Source organism: Mus caroli, unplaced genomic scaffold (genome assembly GCF_978045245.1).
Source record: "Mus caroli unplaced genomic scaffold, Mus_caroli_1 scaffold_10, whole genome shotgun sequence".
Classification (NCBI taxonomy): domain Eukaryota; kingdom Metazoa; phylum Chordata; class Mammalia; order Rodentia; family Muridae; genus Mus; species Mus caroli.
In genome coordinates this window covers 30,311,563-30,335,046 of record NW_028227265.1, presented here as the reverse complement: position 1 = coordinate 30,335,046, position 23,484 = coordinate 30,311,563, and the positions used below count along the sequence as shown (strand labels likewise).

The following is a 23,484-nucleotide window of genomic DNA, read 5'->3' as shown; positions in this document are numbered from 1 at the left end:
CGGAGCTGTGATGAAAGGATGGACCATCTAGAGACTGCCGTATCCAGGGATCCATCCCATAATCAGCTTCTAAACGCTGACACCATTGCATACACTAGCAAGATTTTGCTGAAAGGACCCAAAGATAGCTGTCTCTTGTGAGACTATGCAGGGGCCTAGCAAACACAGGAGTAGATGTTCACAGTCAGCTATTGGATGAATCACAGGGCTCCCAATGGAGAAGCTAGAGAAAGTACCCAAGGAGCTAAAGGGATCTGCAACCCTATAGTTGGAACAACATGATGAACTAACCAGTACCCCGGAGCTCTTGTCTCTAGCTGCATATGTATCGAAAGATGGCCTAGTCGGCCATCACTGGAAAGAGAGGCCCATTGGACTTGCAAACTTTATATGCCCCAATATAGGGGAATGCCAGGGCCAAAAGAATGGGAATGGGAGGGTAGGGAAGTGGGGGGCGGTATGGGGGACTTTTGGGATAGCATTGGAAATGTAATTGAGGAAAATATGTAATAAAAAAAAAACAGTGAAAAAAAAAAAAAAAAAACAATTACAAAGCTGCAAACATCCGTAAATCATCACAAACCTGAACTATCCCTAGGGACCTGATAAAAGACTAGGAATCAAAGGGTAGGCGTCACAATTGGATGAAATCAGATGCTCTTACTAGAGTGGATCTAATAAACTTTTTATAGAATAGGAAAATAAGCACTTCCCCTTTTCAATATGAGGTCTCCTGAAATGATTCTATATTTTTCCTATATATCATAAGTCAAACCTGATTGTCCTTCACCAACAGCAAGATTTGTTGTGCAGTGCACACTTTCAAATTGAAGCGTAGAAATTTAATGAAAAATACTTTGCTGAAATGATGTCCATACATCTCAATATCAGATAAGGACTTCAGTATACACTTGCCATGATGCAAGATAAGGGAATGATTCGGGCTGATGAGTACAATGATGTATAATACTGTAGCTCAGGTTTGGCTAGCATTCTTGTTTCTTTTAGAATATTAAGTTCTGATTCCTGAAAAAGATACATACTTCATCAATGAGGAGATGTAAAACAGTTATTTTAAAACCTTATCAACACTTCTTTTATTTCTGTTTTTAACGACTATTATTCTAGTTTTACTACACTGGATCTCTTGCTTTAAATATTTTATTAATACATGGAAATTGATACATAATGGTAGTCACCAGTCACTTTTAACACTCAACACCACATTGTTAGAATTCAGGCCATGGGATTAGTTACTTTGGTGTTAGCATCTGAATATCCAAAAATACATATTTGTACTTATGGAATGATAACATATGCTCACATAATAATCCAAAGACTTGAGCAGACAGAATTGTCAGTTTACTGAAGAGATTCCAGGGGCCTAAGAATCTATCTCAGTGAGGAGGGATATCCAGGAAGTTCCCACCCACTCAGTGGAGAAGGGGAGGGAGAATAAGGGGAAAATGAGTGAGGGGTGCCCGGGAGGGGGACAGTGAGAGGAAAATAAAGTAAGTTAAAAATAAAGAAAGTAAATTAAAAAAAAAAGATTTTCACTTCTAGTAGTCTATTCTTTATAGTCTTCCTGAGTGCCAGAGACATCTGTCCCAGGTCTGTTGCAGGAAATATTAAAAAAAGAATCTGCCATCTTTCAGTGGTGCAGGCCATGCTGCCATGCTCCTGTCACTGCTCCCAACTCACTGGGGCTAGCCCCCGCGTTCGATATGGTCTCTTGGCCCACCAACTCTTTGGCCATCGGTTCCTGCTGGGCCATCTCTCAGACACCATGCCCCCCAGTTCTTGCTTCCACTCAGCGACACCCCCCCTGAAGCCCCATGATCAGCCATGTCAGCACCTAGTTACCCAGTAGAACCTTGACTCTTAAAGCTTAATTATCTAATCAGATTTATATAACAATAAGATTACAATTTACAAGAGGTCAATACAATAATTTCAGAGATAATTGATAATGATAAAAGCTCTACCCCAATTATCTTAACTTGTGAAAATCTTAACTACTTGTTGTTGTTTAAAACCAGGTAGACTTTTGATGATGCAATACGATCTTCCTCCTGTCCGTCTGCCTCCATGTTGGCTTCCCCTACTTCTTCCCCTCCTGCTTCCTCCCTCTCTTCCCAGCTCTTAGCTCTGCCTCCTTTTTCCTGTCTAATCACAGGCCTGCCACTGCCCTAAAGTGATTGGACAGGGAAAATCCTACAACAGAGGTCTAAATATTATTAGGGAAACTGTTATACAGATGCTTTCAATTTTGCTTAATGTAAAACTCCTGTGCTTGAAAATATTTATCTGAAAGAGATCCACTGGGCTAAATGAAAGTGCTGTCATTTAACTGCGATCAGCAGAAAGGATGAAACAGGAAAGAGATCAGGGTTTCACTATCATGAAATCATGTCATGAAAGAAAGCCTCATCTTTAACCAGTTACCCCCACAGCATTCTCCTTCACAGTTTGAATGGTAATTATGAGTTTACTCCACAGGTAAATAAGGAAGACCGCTTTGGAGCTAAAAAGGGACCACAGTGCATAGGACAGTTGACACATACACAGGAAGACTGGAGATTACATCCCAAGAAGTCATCTCCAAGCAGTGTGGTGTTCCTACTGTGTGTTGAAACGTGATAATAGCATCCTGGGAGCTTGTGAGCCAGTCATTCCAGTGTGCTTCACAGTGGAGATGAGACATGCTACATCAAACAAGATGTAAGGTAAGGCCAATGACAGGCATGTGAAAGTTGTTTTTCATTTTGGTGAGACGTCAGGGTCTCCCTGTGTACTCCTGGCTGTCCCACAACTCTCTACATAGATCAGGCTTGCCCTGAACTCACAGAATCTGCCTACCTCTGCCTCCTAAGTGTTGATCCTAACAAAGTATTGCTCTTTCTGTGTGCAGGACATAGCATTCAGGTGGAACCAATACAAAGTAGCTATGCAAGGCTCCAAGGAAACTCCAATTCTGATCACATGTCTGTGCTCATTTAAAACTAATTTAAGTGATTACAAAAGTCTTAAGGAAATAGTTTAAGGAATCTTAGCTGAAAAGCATTTCTGAAGGTCATGGTATTTATTTATTTAATTGGGACCATGTGTACTAGTATGGGAGTCAGTCAACTTTTTTAAAGTAGGTGTTTTCAGGGTTTCTGTCCATACTCTCTCAGTCATACTCTACATTTGGAGTCAAAGACTTCACTAATGTCCGTAATTATTCTTCCTTTAATTGGTCCATTAGCTATATAATCATGGAGGGACTACTTACATAAAAAGACGATATATAGCTTGTCAAAACCAAGTATCATTATATTGATAATCCTTGGTGAATCATGAGGACCCCAAAGAGCTCAAGTAGCTTCCCTTTGGGTATATTCTGAATGCTCTGCAGAGTTCACCAGTGTCCTACACTTTGTCTCTACTCTTTGATAGAAAATACCCATCTCCTTTCCAAATAAACTTAATGCTAGAACCTAGAGCAGAAAATGTTGAGGTCAAACCCATTTGCCCACAGTCCCTGTGTTACTTAGAATGTGTGAGAGAACAGCTATCCTTGAAAAAAGGTAATGTGGTTGGATTTTTCAAATTTAGCAGGAACAAATGCACTTTTGTAGTATAAAAATGCTTTGTTCAACACTGGTCTGCAGTCTCTCTCTGGAAAATGTACAGGAGGATACAATTTTGAGCTGGCTGCAAGTGAAGATGCTATTTAGAGGCACACATAATGAAATAAAGCCCTTAGTTATGAATCAGTTATTATATTTCACTGAACTCCAACTGTTTCTTTCTCACTGCTTAATTTCATTCTCACTTTTGTTATTATGCCTAAAGAAAGCATTTTAGCATTTTTTGCATGCACTTTGAGAATCAAAAATTCCATCTACAAGTTTTCTGCTTTTTGCCTCTAATTGCTCCACAGGTTGCTCTGGCTGCTTTAATAAATAATGTTGTCTGCATTCTTCTAGTCCCAAAGTTCTGTTTATTTATTATTCTCTAGAGAGAAAAAAAAAAAGCATGTTTTTGAGGGAGGAGAAGAGAACAGAAAAAAACAGCATTAAACACAGTCTACTTTCCAAGTTAGTACAAGGGACTCTGTAAGATGACATGGTTTCAGTTAACCTCATTAAACAGCTATAGTTGCTTCTACTCAAATTGTATTAGGAATCTTTGCTTTCCTTCTGACTTTACAGGTAGGGCTTTATTTACCATAGCAATATAGCTTGAATTCAAGAATAGCTAAGCTGAAACGTAACTATGTATGTCTTAGTTTTCCTGTGGCTATTCAGTCAGACTTCTTACTATAGAGCATGAATACAAAACCATGGCCTGTATCATTTTCTTTGGTTTGTTTGTTTTGTTTATAGAGGAGAGCTTATGTATAGAAATAGACGGGCTAGATTTTACAGCTGGAGTCATGGGCCATGGTGAGAGACAGGACAAGTGAGAAGGTGCTGCAGTAGGGGTCAGGGCCTTCCAAGGAATGGATCTGTATAAGAAAACTTCCTGGAAACTGTAAGCTCAATTAGTATAATAAGGAGGACAAACCTCAGTGTGAATGGGAGACTAAATGTAAATGAATGGATGACTGTGCATATATAACACCACATGAGGAATTGATTCCAGCCATTGTAAACAGGAAGTGAGAAGCTTTGAAATGGCATTGAGAGAATTAGTGCTTTAAGTTAGGAGACAAGAAAACTTCTCTCTGGGTAAGTGAATTTAGACATCATTACATCAAATTTTAAATATCTCAAAATATTAGATCCTTGGCACCAGACCATTATGCATTTAAGGGAGGAATGAAAGATGGTGCAACATCTATGAGAACCAGCATGGAATTCCCTCCAAACCTTAATAATCAAACTGCCATGCAAACTAGAGGTACCCCTTTCTGATTATTTATTGAAAATAATTGGGGAAAGCAACTCGAAGACATATAACTATTCCCAAAGTCCATGAGACATTGTTTAGTTTTCAGGAGTTAAATCATGTGTATGTTAATTGACTGGTGATAGATTAATAAAGTACAATATATAATTATAATGGAATATTATTCATCCTGGAAAATGATGACATGCTGAAATATGTAAAAAAATTATTGATAGCCTTTGCATACATTGAAATAAATAAAATAAACCCATCACAAAAGGAAAGGATTGCATTGTTGGCTTATATAAAGTAATTAAATTTGGTTAAAGAGATGATGATAGCCATAGGAGACAGGAAATGAGGAGATGCAGATGAGCAAGCAAGATTTGAGTTACATGGGAATGTGTTCATGGGTTTCAGCACTGATCTGTGCTCTAGACAATATATGATGAGCATGTTATACCAATCTTCGCACATGCAAATACACACACAAGCACACACACACAGAAAGAGAGAGAGAGAGAGAGAGAGAATGTGTGTCTGTCTATGTGTCTGTCTCAGTCTCTCATATTTTTGTCTGTCTATGTCTCTGTCACTATGTCTCTTTCTCTCTCTGTCTCTGTCTGTCTCTGTCTGTCTGTCTGTCTGTCTCTCTCTCTCTCTCTCTCACATACACACACATACACACACACACACAAGCATGCATTTGAGGGGATGTTATTGCAAGATTGATGAAGAAGTCAGCCATTGTAGACTATCATTCCAAATTAATGAAATGTTTTGTATAGTCAGAAACGCTTCTCTTTCGGTATCACTGGTGATACTGGGAGTGCGTAGCATTTTTATGAAAAGAGCTCATTAGCAGCCAGCCTGGTTACCAAGAGGAGGTCCAAGGATGCTCTCATACCAGGAGCAAACAGCAGTGCGATGCTCTTGTGTTGAGTGGACACTTATGTTCAGGAGAGGGTTCAGGACAATAGAATGTGTGGCCACTGTGATCTGGAATCAATCACCTATTCTCTTACTAAGTGGTCACTAGTGTGACTTTTAATTTAAAATCTGGTGTAATTTTATTCAAGGTGAATATTCTAAAAAGAACAGGAAGCTACTACAAAAAAAATAAAACAAAACAGGAAAACAAACAAACAAACAAACAAAATAGCCTCCTTTCTCTTCCAAACCACTGCGACTCCCAATATATATTTTAAATAAATTTATTGTAGGAGAATGGGGAATAAAGGAAAACTTATACATAAGCTTTGTATAAAAATGTCCACTTATTTTTCTGTTTTTTTAAAATTTTTTATTAGACATTTTCTTTATTTGCATTGCCAATTTTATCCCCTTTCCTCATTTCCCCTCTGAAAACACACCTATCCCATGCCCCCATCCCCTTCTCACTAACCCACCCACTCATGCTTCCCTGTCCTGGCATTTCTCTACACTGGGGCATTGAGCCTTCACAAGACCAAGGGCCTGTCCTCTCACTGATATCCCACAAGGCCATCCTCTGCTACATATGTGGCTGGAGACATGAGTCCTTCCATGTGTGCCCCATAAGCTTTGTATAAAAATGTACACTTAATTTTTTAAAACTCACTGTATGTTAGGGACCTTTTCATCTCAAATGTAACAATTCTCTACATTTCATAGCATTTTTGTGATTTTTGTCACTAAATATGGCATTAGCAAGCATCAGTTGTCATTATTATATTCTCATACAAGAATTTGAAATCCAGCAGGCCACTCATGTACTTAGTGGTTAGTGATAGGAAGCTCAGGTTTAGATCTTGCACCTGTGATGAACTGATATACGCTCACATACATATATCTCATCCTTCCAGAGTTCCAGCCGACTTTCCTCTAAATTAAAACCTTACCACTTCTTAGCACTTTGAAATAATGTTAGATTCATGAACAAGCCTCCCATATTCATCTTCCAGAACACACTACAGCTCACAGACAGTAGTAACAGACTTTAGAAAGTAGCAAGGCAGATGTGTGGGGCCATCCCACACAGACTTGGCTGAACACCATCGACCAGTTGTTTTCTGCTTCCCTTGCAGGCTCCCTGGATCCGATGAGGCAACTTCAGGAATGAAGAATAAGTCAACACTCGCACTTGCAGTGCTCACAGATAAAGAGAGAAACTGTGTCATATGGAAGAGGAACAGACAGTCTAGTGTAGAAATAGCCAAATGAAGGAATTCAGTCTAGAATGTCCCCAGTGGCTACTTCTGAGTTGAAGCAGGCACTCCGCTACCAGAACATAGAAATGAAACTATCATTAGGCAAGGCCCTGTAAAAGGAAGTTAATTTGCCTGGGAATGGCTTTTACAGAGGATATAGAATCACTTTTTCATGAAAGCTTAATAGCAGTCATGGTGTGAGTAGCCTCTTTAGCAACATGTTCCCAATATGATACACCGAATTGTTGAGACTCAAATTGTTGACGCCTAACAGGAATTGACAAGTCTGAAACTAGGAGCACTACCTCTTCCTTCTATTAAGTTGGTTATGTCAGGTATTTTGCTATCATGTTAAAAACACAGGGCCCCCAATGGAGGAGCTAGAAAAAGTACCCAAGGAGCTGAGGGGGTCTGCAACTGTATAGGGGGAACAAACAATATGAACTAGCCAGTAACCCCAGAGCTCATGTCTCTAGCTGCATATGTCCTAGCCGGCCATCATTGGGAAGAGAGGCCCCTTGGGCTTGCAAAAATTATATGCCCCAGTACAGGGGGATGACAGGGCCAAGAAGTGGGAGTGGGTGGTTAGAGGAGCAGGGAACGGGGAGTATATGAGGGACTTTCAGGATAGCATTTGAAATGTAAATGAAGAAAATATCTAATAAAAAAGGTGATTGTATAAGTTGCTTTTCTCAAAGTTGTGACAATATTTGACAGAAGCACCTTAATGAACTATGTTCTTGTTTTTATTTTTGTTTTGTTTCATTTGTTTGCTTGTTTGTTTTTCTGTGGCTCACAATTTGAGGAACTGCCCATAATGCTGGGAAGGAAAGAAAGGCAGTACTGTTGAAAGTTGGCAACCTTCCATCTGCAGGTAAGAAGCAGAGAGAAATGAATTCTGGGTCACACTTCACTTTCCCAATTGAGTTCAGGATCTTGGTCCAGGGAATGACACTGGTCATATAAAGTAGGGTGGGCAAGAGGGAGGATTTTCCACTTCAGTTAATACTTTCTGAAAAGCACCCTCAGAGACACATGCAAAATTCTCGTGGTGGTAATTATGATGTTGACAATGAAGATCACACATCTGTTCATGCAAAGCATGAAAAGGTCATCCATTTGTCCTCAGCACCTTCCTATATTAAATGAGGATGCTGACTAGACATATCTCAGAAAAAAAATGATATCAGATTAAACTAGCATGATATCACAGGCCTTAAGACATTGATCACATTAGTGACAATGTATAAGTCAGCAGCATGAGAAAATTAGAATGAATGACATTATTTACATTATTTCTACTCTTTGAAATTTCACTTAGCCCAAACAAACAACAAGATAAAATAAGCTAAAAACTTATTCTACATAGATCTACGATACTTTACTAAAATTCTCTTCTCATCTACCAAATATTTAATTTCCATTTTATTTTTAAAATGTGGGTTGGGGAGCTGAAGTGTTGACTCAGTGGTGTTGAGTACCTCTTACAGACTATTGTAATTTAGTTCCTGGTTCTCGTGGTTGCTCAAAACCATTTGTAACTTCTGATCTAAGTCCAAATGTCCTCCTAGATTTGTGTGCACCAGTCATGTACAAAGTGCACTAATATACATTCAGGGAAAACTCACATACAGGTAAAGCAAGTCAATCTGTAAAACATTAAAATGTGTGATGTCTTACCTCCTATGAGCTAGTAATGCTAATAGATATGTCATCTAAGAAAGCAACCTCATCTGCTCAAAACCCTATGAAGAATATAGCATCTTATAAAATGAGGAAAGGGTGTCGGAGAGAACTGTGAATCTGACAGCTATGCTAAAAAAAATAAACAGTAATATGATTTTTTTTTTGCTTAGTTTGGCCAAGTTGAAAAACATCACCTTTAAACACATTGTCAGAAATTACTCTATATTACTGCACAACATGTAGTAAAGAAGAAAGAAACAAGCCCTTAATTAATGTTCCTGGGAGGAAGACAGTGTGATCACAGGTATTAATGTATATCTGTGTTCATTTTTTTCCCAGACTGGAATAAGGAGACATACAGATATGAATATAGATCTAGATATAGGTATAAGTATTTCAAAATGCATGATATTTCTGGGTAGGAGCTACTTTCAAAAATGAAATCTAACAGAAAGTCAATGAGCCAACAAATGACTGCATGCTTTAACATGGCAGATGCCACAATAGCTGACTATTTTTTTTTTTTTTTTGCTGGATGGCAAAGCAAATATTATCCTGAAAGATGGATACATTCGTGTCAGCATATGAAATACAATAGCTCTAAGGAGAAAATAATGCGCAGCGATCTGGTGCCCAGAGATTCCCTGAAATTTCACATTCCCTAGATCTATTCTGAAAGGAAAAGTTGTGCCAAACCCATCTGCTGGACTTACAATACCTATGCGCTGACCTGGTTAGTCACCGGATTTAATTTCTATGTCAAATTAACCACTTGTGTATGGACATAGGGAAGCTACTCTGTGAGCCCCCTGACATAGGAAGATTGTAGAAATGCAGAGATGAGATGATATTTGAAAAGGTGAAGAAAAGCAGTCATTCATTGTAGTGTCACCTCCATGGTCCAATTCACCTGCCAACCAGGGCTGTGTGGGCCCCACATTATCTCTGACATATCAAAGTCTACCATACATGCTTTCAAACAGTTTCTTTTTCTTCTTTGTATGGGACTAGAGATGTTGAAGAACTCACACTTGCCTGGTATATATTAGAAGCACTGATATGTCTGTCACGAAATCACACTTGATCTGTACATCTTTTCCCAGTTCCTCCCTAATGGGGGACTGAAAAATGGCATGCTTTAAGCTGGATAGTTGCTGCTATAGAGTCCCTAGCTTCTTCCGAACAGCCATTATTGTCACTTTCCATTGACAATAATAGATATGGCTATACTCAGTAACAGTGAGACTCATAGCCTGGCTACCTGGGGGCTGCAGTTACTTCAATAAAACTGGCTTTCTACCAGTAAAATAGAGAGATTTTAAAATCTGTACAAACAATGAGAGGGGTAGTGACCTTGGTTTATGCCTGGTTCTGTGATTCAACTGTTACTTTCATTTTGAATCACTAAGTTCCTCAAACTTAGTCTTGATTAAAAATATGCCATTCCATAGTAATATCATTGCCATTACTGTGATGTTCACCATAGATAGAAGATAGATAGATAGATAGATAGATAGATAGATAGATAGATAGATAGACCTACAGATACAGAGAGACAGAAAGAGAGAGACACACAGAGAGAAATATAGATAGGTGTGTGTTTAAATGTGTAGTTTTCTGTGTCTATGTGTGTGTTTGAATGAATATTTTTCCATGTCTATGTGTGCCTCTGTGTGTGCCTGTGTGTCTCCTTGTGTGTGATCATATTTCTTAGGGATCATGTTTTATTATAGTTGCAAGCACTTATTTGTAGTATCTTGTAATAATTGAAATGTTGTCAAAGCAAGATTTGAAATTATCCTCATAATGAGACTTTAGTTGCAACTGTTTCACGCACACCCTTCATATTCGAGCTTATTAGTGGGCTTATGAGTAAAGTAAGAGTCTTTGCTTACAGAGAACATGGGAGGAAGATGAAAACAAGGTCACATATTCTTGCAATAAATACAACTGTGTCCATGCATGTTAGATCCCACCATAGACACTGCACAATTTCACAATGTAAGGAGGAAATTGAAGCCTATGAAAGTGTCCAATTCTGGATTCTCCTGACTCTTTATGTTTCACATTTGACCTTCTCACAGATATATTTCTCTCAACCAGATGAAGGGCATTCTGCATGTCTGGGCTTCTGAGATGCTAATGGCCATTAGTCAGAGTCTCACACAGAGTATTATCTTCTTAGTTGTTGTCGCCAGAAACCTTTCTATTTTATCCTCAAGGGGCTGTATTTTTATTGCCTCAAATATCAAGATAAGTAATTTATATATATATATTTATATATAAGTTTTGATAGGTGAGAAAATAACTCCACTTTAGCCCAGCCTTCTGTCATTTGAGGAACTGAATATTCTGAGACATTTCACCTCAACCTCACAGTTTTATCACCATGAAAGTAAAGGGAACTTAACATATATTTAATTTCATATGTAAAGATTAATGAAAAATAATATATTGAGTAATTATTCAAATTGTGCTTTATTTTCAATTTTCACATGCGAGTTCTGTATTTATATCATTTCCAACCTTCCTGTTAACACTCCAACTCTCCATATGTTTTTACAGCTACTAAAATTAATTACCTCTTCTTCTCCAATTATTATTGTTAAGTATATGTATCTATGTAAGTACAAAACAATCATAAATGGTTTGTTGCCACCAAAGTCTATATGCTTTAAGATGCACAGTAGCTGAAGGACATGAAAGTTCTAAGGCATAAGCATAACAAAAATACATAGAACAGCAGCTAGTATCTAAGAAATGAAATAGTATTATGAAATTTAAACTGCATACACATGCAAGATTCAGAAAATTAGTTTTATAGAGCTTATAAGAAAAAAAATCATCACAAAGATGACAACCCTAGATAACTGTAGCTTAGAAATTGAAATGTTTAGTATTTCTATAACCCCTTTATCTCTCTATCTGTCTCTCTGTGTCTCTGTGTCTCTCTGTCTCTCTGTCTGTCTGTCTCTCTCTCACAATTTCTCACACACACACACACACACATTTATCAGACCATATTTAACATCCATTGTCAAGCACATCATTAGCCAACACTTCATCCTCAGAGACCAACACACAACATAAGAAGTATTGAGTGTGATTTTGCAAGAAACTTACTTTGAGCAACTACACTCTCCTCTGTCGACTTCTACATGGGAAAGAAATGTCTATAAGTCAACATAAAAATCAGAAACCCATTTTAGCTTCATTTCTTACAGCAAGGAGAAAAATAACTTGAAGGGATTAGTTATCATCCTAGGAAAAAATTCTGAGCAAAAATATTATAAACACAAGGCATTTAAAAATGACACTGAAATATTTTTTTTTTTTGTAAAAGAAACTGGTTTAGATATGCTGACTTATCAGAAAAGCTCAGAAGCAGAGAATAAGGTAATTTCAAAGCCACATTCAGAAACAAGATAGGGACATCCAATGCATTGACACGGTGGTCTCATACTTCTGAATTCTAAAATATAATTCACTATTTCTGTTACAAGCGACAAAATACAAACTGGCCTTGCTCATGCAATACTAAAAATATAAACTATATAAAGCATGAAATGTAAAAGATTCTTCCCAAAGTGCTACAAAACATTTGTAATTTTTCATCTCCTTCAAGCTTTCCAAGAGCTGGAAAAACTTGACTTATTTTGATATTCCTATTCCTAGGCATTGTTTGTGACTTAGTAGACTGTGGATGCACAACACACACACACACACACACACACACACACACACAGAGAGAGAGAGAGAGAGAGAGAGAGAGAGAGAGAGAGAGAGAGAGAGAGAGGAGATAAATAATGTAAAGTCCTTCATCACAGGGGCACAGTCCCAGGGCTCCTTCTTTTGTCCAATGAAGCACTGTGTACAACAGTTAGAAACAAATTACCTTATTGGACTGGAAGTGATATCAGGGTCACGAGCTGTCACTTGGCCAATCACAGAGTTCAAAGCAGCGTTTTCATGAACTTCAAGGAGGTAAGTTGGTGAAGAGAAGACCGGAGGCTCATCAGCATCCTCTACGACAATTTTGACTGTTGCTGTATCCTTAAAGGGTCCCCTGCTACTGAAACGTGGGTCGATGTGGATATTGGCTGCTTCCACCTTCAGAGTATAGGATTTTTTGGTCTCAAAGTCCAGAGGCTGTTAAAAAAAATGACAAAGATGAATTCTTCTCACTAAACCACAGCAGCAAGAACAAATGAGTATAATGTGGATGGATGGAAGTTATTCCCATTTAAGCTAGTTTGTGACTCTTAATGGGCTATGTTTCCCCCAGAGTCAACCTGTAAATTTTACAGGCCTTTATTGATACTTTTTTATTATACAAGCTAGGAGAGTCTAATCTCCTATTGTTCTGTTGTGTTTTCCTCATTTCACTTGGAATTCACAAAAATATTCACAGTCATGAATTGTAGCATCAAATTCTCACTTCAGCATCATAATAAAATTTTACTAGTGATGACATGACCAGCATGCTAAACATTTGGTTAACCAAGCTTTCTGCTGGTGGCAGATAAGGTGGCACCGAATACAATCTCTATCTTGGAACAATATTTTATCATTTCTGCACAGTGTATGAAATGGAAAGACTAGAAATGATGATTGTTTAGCCAAAAGAAATATTAAAAAGCACGATGTAGCACTAAACCTAACAAAGAATGTTTTATATAATTTCCCAATCATTTCTACTCTCACTGATTATGTGACAGAAATGGGGCTTATTTCTTTTAGGACATTCTTAGGTCTCTGTCAAAAGTGCTGTGCTATTCAGCAGGTAATCAGATAAAGTGATATGCTTGCACATGCAAACCTATTTTTGTTTACATTTGGAAAAAAATTGTAAAGGCAAATAAATAGACTCAACTAGGTCTGACTTTGCACAGCAGCCACATAAAAATTGAAATTACATCATTTCTCTATTCCTGATGTTATTTCTGAAAGAGTCATCATTCACTCCTTAACAGTCTGCAAGATTTTTGTCAGTGACTGGTGTAAATCGAGCAAGGTAAGTGGCTATATTCCCCTTACATATATCAGAACCCATCTAGGGAAATTCTTGGCAAGTTATAAGATTCCAGATTTTAAGAATGTAAGTCTGTCAAGATTCAAATAGATAGTTTATATATGCATCACAATTTCTCAGAAGAAACAGAATTTTAAATCTGCAGTGCAGATTTTTAGAAAATGGAACCTGGAACAAAAGCTAGCATCGGAGCACTTGTGCAAGATTAAATATATATTCTTATTTCACCCTCAATATTGGCTTCTATATGTGAATTCTGATATAATGGGAATTAATTTTTCTCTTTAATATTTTCTGATAAATGGTGCAAATGTACTTCCCTGTTAATTTGGAAATAATAATGTGCATGTATTTAGTTTGGAAAAAATGATTTCCAATGAGATGAAGTTTTGCAAATCATCCACACTATAATAATTTTGTTATTCCAGGAACTTCAGAAAATATATTTAAAATGTGCTCTGTGTAATATACTAATATTAATTTTAATTGAGAAATAGTGATTTTAATTTTATATTAATTTAATTTACTTAATTTAAAAATGTATAATTTAAGGTACAAAAGTGGGATAGTATATAAAAGGAGAACTTGTTGAACTGAAGTTGACATATCCTTCACCTCACTCCTTTATCAGTGTTGGTCGATATTAAGACTGTACTGGCTGGTTTTGTGTGTCAACTTGAAACAAGCCGGAGTTACCACAGAGAAAGGAGCTTCAGTTGAGAAAATGCTGCTATGAGATCCAGCTGTAAGGCATTTTCTCAATTAATGACCAAGGGGGGAGGGTTCATTGTGGGTGGTGCCATCCCTGCGCTGGTAGTCCTGGATGCTATAAAAAAACAAGCTGAGCAAGCCAGGGGAAGAGTCCAGTAAGCAGCATCCCCCATGGCCTCTGTATCAGCTCCTGCCTCCAAGCTGCTGCTCTGTGTGATTTCCTCACTTGACTTCCTTTGGTGATGAACAACAGTGTGGAAAGGTAAGCTGAATAAACCTTTCCTCCCCAACTTGCTTCTTGGTCATGTTTTGTGCATGAATACAGACCTCGACTAAGACAAAGACTCAATTCTTCATTTTTAATAGCTGAGTCATATTCCATTGTCTATACCACAATTTTCTTTATCTGAACTTTGGCTGAAAGACATCTAGTTTTTTTCCATTTTCTGGCTATTTTGAATAAAGCTGCTATGGACATATTTAAGCAAGTGTCCTTGTAGAATAGTGAAACATTTGGGAGGGGATATATATATATATATATATATATATATATATATATATATCCAGGAATGGTATATTTGAGTCTTGAGGTAGAAATATTCCCAGTTTTCTCACAAAATGCCAGATTGATTTCTAAATGGTTGTACAAATTTGCACACTTACACTTATCTACATCCTCACCAGCACATACTCTCCCTTGTGGTTTTTGTTTCAGCATTTTGATGGGTGTAAGATAGAATCCCAGAGCTGATTTACATTGCTCTGATGTATAAGGATATAGCACATTTCTTTTAGTGATTTTCTGTCACTAGAAATTCCTCTGTTGAGAATTCTCTCTTTAGCTTTGTACCACAAAGTACAGAGTGAGGTAACTGAGGCCCAAAAGACATGTATAGTATGTATTCATTTATAAGTGGATATTAGCCATACAGTGTAGGGTAACCATGTTACAATCCACAGACCCAAAGAAACAAGGAGGGACAAAGGGAGGATATTTGAGTCTCACTCAGAAAGGGAAATAAAATAGACACTAGAAGTGGATGGAGTGGGGAACTGGCTGGGAGAGTGGATGGAAAGAGGAACAGGGATAGGAATTAGGTATGAGGAGTACAGGGCAAGAGAGATCTACGAAAATGTACAGAGATCAGAGTTGGGGGCTTATCTGGAACAACCTGAAAACCTGGGAGTGAGATGCTCCCAGGAGTCTAAGGGGGTGACCCTAACTGAGACCCGTAACAGCTGGGGATATGAAGCCTACAGTTACTAAGTCCTATAGCCAATTGGGACTTGCAGTGGAGGAAGGGGGGCACCCACATACCAACAAAACCTTCAACTCAAAATTTGCCCCAACTAGAAGTTTTTCAGGGATAAAGATGGAACAGAGATTGAGGCAATGGCAAATGAATACATGAACCAACTTGAGACTTATGCAAGATATCCAAACCCTGATACTATTAATGATGGTATCATGATGGGAGGCTTCATCTAGCAGCCTATTCAAACAGATGCAGAGACCCACAGCCAAACATTAGGTGGTGCTCGAAGAGTCTCAAGGAAAAGTGTGGAACAGAATTGAGAAAGCTAAAGGGTCTAACAAGAAGACCTACACAGTCAACTAACCTGGGCCCATAGGGCTTCACAAAGACTGAATCACCAACCACATGCATGCATGTGCTGGTCCCATACCCCCTACATATACTTAGCAGATGTGCAGCTTGGTATTCATGTGAGTCCCCTGACCATTGGAGTGGGGTATGTCTTTGACACTTTTGGCTACATTTGGATCCTTTCTCTTAGGCAAGCTCTCTTGTCAGGCCTCAGTGGGAAAGGGTGGGCTTAGTCCTGCTGCTACTTGTTGTGCCAGGGCTGGTTGGTACCCATGGAGGATCTCCCAGTCTTGGAGGAAAATGGGAGAGTAAAGTTGGGAAGGGGGTATAAAGGTGGGGCTGGGGGGAAAGTAGCAAAAGGGACTTCATCAGAAAATAAAAAAAATTAAATAATTAATGGGAAAGAGTTCTCACCTTCAAAAACAAACAAACAAAAAATCTATTCTTGTGGAAATGCCCTGGCGATAATGCAGTGCAAACTATCACTAAATTTTGTCCAGGTTTGTATTTTTTTGAACTCTCTGAACAATATCTTCCCTTTCCTTCACCTCATGCTCTGACAAAAGCCAATATCAAATAGCTCTGTAGGCATTCTCCACATAGTTCCTAGATAATTTTATTAAAAGGTTCCATAGACCACTCTGCCGAAATGGGTAAATAGGTTCTGCGTCCAGGGTTTGCTTCAGTACATAAACAAAACAAAGCAGTTCCCCAAGGCCAATTTGTTGTTGTTGTTTATTTGTTTGTTTGTCTGTCTGTAATCGTCAGCCCAGCTTAACTATAATGTGTCCAAACATCCTCTCATGTCCTTAGGATTTCACCAGTTAATAAACAGTAGCCTAGTGGCCTGTTGAAATATGATTCCCTATATTCAGTCTCTAAAAACTACTTTTGTATATCATGACACTAAGGTCACAGCAATTGCCTCCAGGTTTATAAATATTAGTAGACATGATTACAATGAACAACTAATTATCTCAATTTATAAAACCACCTAACAGGAACAATGGGTAGCAGATAATGACAATAAAAATGTCATTAGAAAATTTTAGGCAAAGAAAACTTGGTTGTGGGTTACTCAGTAATTGACTTAAACATAATTATACAGCCAATGCTAACCTTTAAATATTTTTGACTCTTAGCTCAAAGCTCTGAACTTGGATCCTGGCATGAGCATGCTGCTCATTGAAGAATTTTAATAAATATATGCATTTGTCCCCAACATCTTTTATAAGCATTTTATTTAAAAAAGAAATAGCCAGAAAATTCTAGGTTCCCACTGTTAATTCCTCTTTAATATGAAATTTAGAGCAGTTCCATTCCACATACATTTTTGAGCTGCCAAAGATTGAATTCTATGGTCTTGCTCATGATTGACAAGCAGACACCACTGAGCTACATCTCCAGCTGACTTAGATTATCATGCAACATGATAGAAGCACATTGTAGGCTTAACACTGTGTCAATTTAATGCTAATCAAGACAGCAGCAAAAACATTATTGGTTCCCAATAGTGTGTATCATCACTTATTATTCATAAATTAGAAAATCTATTTAAAATAGAATTTGAAAAAATTTGAAGAATAATGTTGAATGGAGTATCATGGCATTCACAATGATGGATCTAACATGAGTAAAAGTTTGTACCATTCTTCATGACCTCTTTGCAGCATGCTTTTTATGAAGATAGATATCATGATGAAGAACAGAAATTGAAAACCATATAGAGTGATTCCTGTATAAAATCAAAACATTACAAAAATAAGTAGAAAAAAAGAGACATATTTCAACGGCCAAAATGGTTCAAATCTTCATTTTCTTTAGAAGGTTGTCTTCCTGTACTAATGGCCTAAGCTCTGAAACAAGGACACCATGAGATTGATTTTCCCCACAGCTTGGATTTTCGACATATTTGAAGTAATCAGTTATAGGAGAGTCACTCTCCATATTGAGCTTCAGAGCTACTACATAAGATGCTAGAGTCTAAGCATCTTGTTTATCGCTGAGTTTCTTTTTAAGCAGAATTTTCAATAAAGCTTAGGGAAAATGCTAATGTATTTGGAGGAACATTTAAAGAGACAGGGGATCAAAAATAAGAGAGCTTTTGGGATAGCATTGGGAATGTAAATGAAGAAAATACCTAATTTTTTTAAAAAAGGAAAAAAATACGAGAGCTACACAGGAAATAAAGTCTAGAATCTATTGAACTTGTTACTCGTAGGAGGCAATTGACACATGTCCCCTCTGAGAATCCACTTAAACTGTGGGTAATTGTACCCTGGAGTAATTTCATCTGCTAGTAGAAACTGCCTGTCCATCTTTTCTCTCCATTGGTTAAGGGTTCCCTTCAGGGCAGTGACTTCAGTGTCCCGCATAAAGACTGAGTGACTGTTTTTGTATTTGTTTGTTTGGCCTATTGAATAACTCACTGAGTCATAAATGTACAGACAAGTATTAGCTACAGCATGGTAGCTGTTTACCGGGGGACATCTGAAACATGATATGGCCCTAAGAGACTGGCAATTCTGAATAGTTCTGTTAGGTATACTTTTCAATCCACCATTCATCATAAATCTAAACATCTACCAACTCTGGGTTGTTTCTGTCTACCCAGTACTCAGAGATTTCAAAAGCCATGTTTCTCAAAGATATTTAGAAAATGAAGAAAAAACCCTTTAGCTTACCTTTCTCAGTCTTATAACACCATCCTGGGCCTGGGCATCAGAAGTGATTTCGAATAGTGCTGTCCCATCTCCATCAATGATGTCATAGGATGATTGTGCGTTTTCACCAATATCCTGATCATTAGCCTTAACCCTTCCTATCGCAGTGCCAAGGACCACATCTTCTGGTACTGAGAAGTGATACAAACCTATAAAAGGATGAAGAACACTGAGTATTATAGAAACACTATCCATTCACTAATTAATTTAGCAAAATTAATTGGACATTCTCTATATTCTGGATGTCTCTAGAGATATTACCAAGATAGTAATAGAAGTGGAAAATATCTCCTTTATGAAAAGCATACTCATCTAAACAAATGTAAAACAAATATTTCCCAGAAGTGGTGAGTCATCATCATCATTATTCAGAGACAGAGAACTTACTTATTATCTGTATGGTTACCAAGTATTTGTTTGGAGTAGCCCTACCAGAATATTAATGTGTCTATGAGAATTTCTTTTCCTAAATTCTGTAAAATCACATTGCCTGCCTGTGGGAATATTCATTGTTGCCCCACATAAAATATTAAGCTCATTTCAGCATAGAGAGATGCAATGTGTAACGTGTTGAAAGTCACTTTTGAACTTACTTTTATATTTACAAACTTGTAGAGCGTTTTTGATAAAATCCAATTACTAAACTTCTGCCATGCCCCGCAGCAAGCTATCCAGATACATGAAACATCCTCTTGTCACTAAATTCTTCATTGCTCTGAAGACTGGAATCCTACCTTCAAAACTCCCTAGGCAAAATACAATTACAATGTGTTTTCATTCTCCTGTGGGGACAGTAAAGTATGTCTAATCAGTGGCACTTGTCCTATTTTTTATTCCAATTTCTATGTTGTGATGTTGGTTGCATTTATCTTCATTGGTATAGTGGAATCTTATGGTACTGGACCACTCTCCCTGGCCATTAACACATTACTGCTCATCTGCCCTATATCTGTCTACCTGTTCCTATATTTCTTTGCCTCGGGGTTTTATCTTGTCTTCAGATTCTATTTCATCCATTGCATGTCAGGCTGGAGGAACTGTTCAAGCATTGATTCATGCCATGGAAACAGTCATCAAAGAGTCGAGTCGCAGGAGTTAGTTTATGAAATAGTAGACTTCTCCCCTTTTCTGGTAGGATAACTTTGAGTTGTTACTATTTTTTTTTCTTATATTTTTCAACAGTTCAGATATTTCTCAGTAGGATAAAGATACATTCAGCCACAGTGTTAAGTGCTTGGATCCTGCACACCTGCCTTTTTTACTTCCCTGCTGGTGCTCCTTGAGGGAGTTAAATTACATATAATAAGATTCTTGTCTCAGAGCCTGTTTCAGGCAAACCCAAACTCAGACAACCAGGAAGACCGAGTCCTACAGAAATCACAACAAAATGGAAAAAAAGGAAAAGAAATCTACAGAACATTACCTAATTTTAGCTTAAGTTCAAACACTAAATCCCTGGATAACCATGGTATGTTTATCCAATAGAATTTGGCTGGTTAATTTGATGAGCAGACTTCCTTAAGTTCTCTTTGTTAATGACAAAGCAAAATTATTTCTTGGAATTGTAAAACTATGGGACTGGAGAACAAAACTGTTTTGCAAGTAGAGTGCAAATGTAATAATGTAGGCTAAGACAATCTTCTTCCTGTCCAACCCAAGCTTCCCAGTATGCTCTAAGTTTGTGTTCCAGGTAACCTTGGGGGATATTCTCTTGGTGTGCTTACAAAATAAATAATCAGTCATTGGACCGCCCCTTCCTGCCAATCCCACATCAGGGAGCCTTGAAAAGCTAAGTAAACACAGCATTCTTTTATCCACTGCCATTGTGAGGCTTCTTTTTAACTTTATCTGGGCAAACACAGTTAATAATCCTTACTTTTGCACAAGGAAATTGCTTAAAGAACCCACCTACAAGTGTTGAATTGAAATACTCACCTTTTAGTAAAAGATGAACTACATATTAATGAGTGAGGGTATAAAAGACCATAGAAAAGGTAGGATGGATCATTTCAATACATATCCCTTAGAGGCTTATACTTCAAAGAAGGGCAGAAATAAAAGGTATACATCTCTATATGAAAATATAGTTCTATACATTGTACCTTGGAATGTTTATGAATGAATGCTCAATTGCTTATCAAATATGTCATTTTAGACATCTACCCTGCCCCTCCTCTCTCTTCTTGCCCTTCCTAGTTCCTCTCATTCTTTTCAAAAAATAGATTTCACGTGGTGTTTCTTATGCTGGGAAGAATCTCCAGCAGGTAGTTAGCTGCTGATATCAGAAATGTGATAAGCTCTCTTCTTAAATTCATAAGACAGCACATCATTAGGCTTCCATAATTAACACCTATGTATTGAGAGGCCATATACTTTATTCTGCTTATACCTGTACCATGGTTCCTAACACGTTCGAAAGGTATGTTTGTAGACTTAATGTTACTGAGTGGTAATGTGGTGCAGGCACCAGAAATCTTTAAATAATTATTCATCTATTTATTATTTCTCTTGGAGAAACTCAGTGAATTCACCTACAAATAAAGATATCTTAATAACTTCCTAATGATATTACACTAAACATCATGCTATTTAACATGGTGTAATAACTCAGTAACTGCTCATGTGTCTGTAGCCTCATTTTTCAGTGCCTTTCAGTAAACATAACTCACTGGTTTTCTGAGTTTCAACGACAGCAAAATCCTTATCAGTTTTGTATTGTATATATTTAATAATACAAACAATATCATATATATATATGCATGTGCAGATGTACATACATGCATGTAAATTTCCTAATTAGTGTATATATACATGCATGTACAAATTTAGTACAATGCTAATATACAGACATGTACAAATTTAGGGCCATGTTAGCTACAATACCCATAAATTAGAAATAATTTTGTTCCTATCGATCAAATATTACATAAGGAAATAGTGGTGCATATGACTATGGCTTCACAGTTGAGCATAGAGGAAATTACATTAAATCAAAAAAGCTAGACAGAAAAAAAGCATCTAATTTACTCCAGTTCAGAATCTTTAAACATGGATACATGTATATTAATATGCACACATAGTATTGTGGATACATGTTTTTAGCTACAGATTTTTAGCCTCAGTGACTATAATTCCTCTGTTGGCTCATTCATTTCATCCTGTTCCATGTATTTCTATGCATCCTTCCTTTCTCAATTCAAGAATCATACTGCTATGCCTGAAAAACTTTAATGAATCACTCTGCCATGTAATATTATTTGGGAAATGCTCTTAAGACATGTTTCATGAAAGGACATGTATGTAAGAAAATAGTGATCATCTCCAAGGACTGTGACTGTGGCTGCCTGGAATTTTGTTGAGATCAGATCATTAAAGCAGAGTATACCCTTAGGAGGGGAGAATCAATGATTAGTCATCTCCCTCCAACCTGTAAGAAGTAGCATGTCTGTTTAGAAACACCTTTAATGTATAGTTTCTTTTCCCATTTGAGACTTAGTTTATTTTCTACAACAATGGGATTAATAATGGATCAATATCTAAGCTGAATTTTCTTTTACTCTCTCAATTTATTTCTGATTCCATGACCCATTATCCCCTTGATAGTTGGTGCTCTCTCCACGTCCTTGAAATTATGAAAATGGATATAAAATTCTGTTAGGAAAAATTTGGAAATAAGCAATCCCTGGCTGTTATCAGTTTCTGCAAAGCTGAGGAAAATTATAGTAAAAACGTAATTGTTGGCAAGTGTAGGAAATCACTTACTCTGAGCAAATTTTGGAGGATTGTCATTAACATCAGTAAGGGTCACTGTGAGTGTTGTGGTTCCAGACAGACCACCAGAGTGTCCACCCATATCTTTGGCTTGGATTACAACCAGGTATTCCTCCTTGGCTTCTCTGTCCATGTTAGGAAGGGCAGTTTTTATAATAGCTAAGAGAAACAAAATGGAAGAATGAACTTCAGTAGAATGTTCACTAAGAAATGAGCAAGTCGTACACAGACACGTAGATACACAGGCACACATATACATATATCAAGTGCTGCTATGAGAAGACTTGGTTTTCTGTTGATATTTAACTGGTATATGTCCATACAACTAATGTTAACTCTGAATGTAATCATAGGCATTTATAGACAACCTTCAGAAACCCTTTTTGTAAGGTATAAGAAAACTTGTAAAAAAATATACTTTGGAAAACAAACTGCCTACCACACTGAAGTATAAATTACAACATAGACTCATCTACCCAGGAAAAGCCTGGAAGTGAAAGAATCCTGCAATTTATCACACACCCCAACTCCCCTAGAAGATGAGTAGATCACCAAAAAAGCTTGGAGGCTCTAAGATCAAAGATAAATTATTCTTTGGCTCACAAATTCATTAATAAAGGGAACAAAATGAATGAATTGTTAGAATCAACTCAGAGGAGTAAAACACCAAACAGAAGTAAAGCAGACAGGTATTTAAAATGAACATAGTGTTATTTACATTTTAACAGTTCATTTGCATAATATTTTCTACCATAAAAGTGACAACTGGATTAGAAAACTGAGAAAGTACAGAAAGGAGGGGGGGGGGAAGGAAGGAGGAGAAAATGCATTAGTACTATGTGGGGCAAGTGGAACTCTGTCACCAGAAAAAAAAACTGGTAAGGTTGAGC

The 23,484-nt window shown here is 37.4% G+C and overlaps 1 protein-coding gene across 3 annotated transcripts in view; it reads right to left on the bottom strand.

The window, feature by feature from the left end:
• Cdh8 (cadherin 8) overlaps positions 1-23,484 on the bottom strand; it is a 395,795-nt gene that overhangs the window by 148,534 nt on the left and 223,777 nt on the right. For all 3 annotated transcript variants that reach the window (XM_021169423.3, XM_021169421.3, XM_021169422.3), the window contains exons 5-7: positions 22,586-22,753; positions 18,785-18,972; positions 12,646-12,899 (exon numbers count right to left, since the gene is read on the bottom strand). In XM_021169423.3, coding sequence (XP_021025082.1) covers positions 12,646-12,899; positions 18,785-18,972; positions 22,586-22,753 — 610 coding nt within the window. The remainder of the gene's footprint in view (positions 1-12,645; positions 12,900-18,784; positions 18,973-22,585; positions 22,754-23,484) is intronic.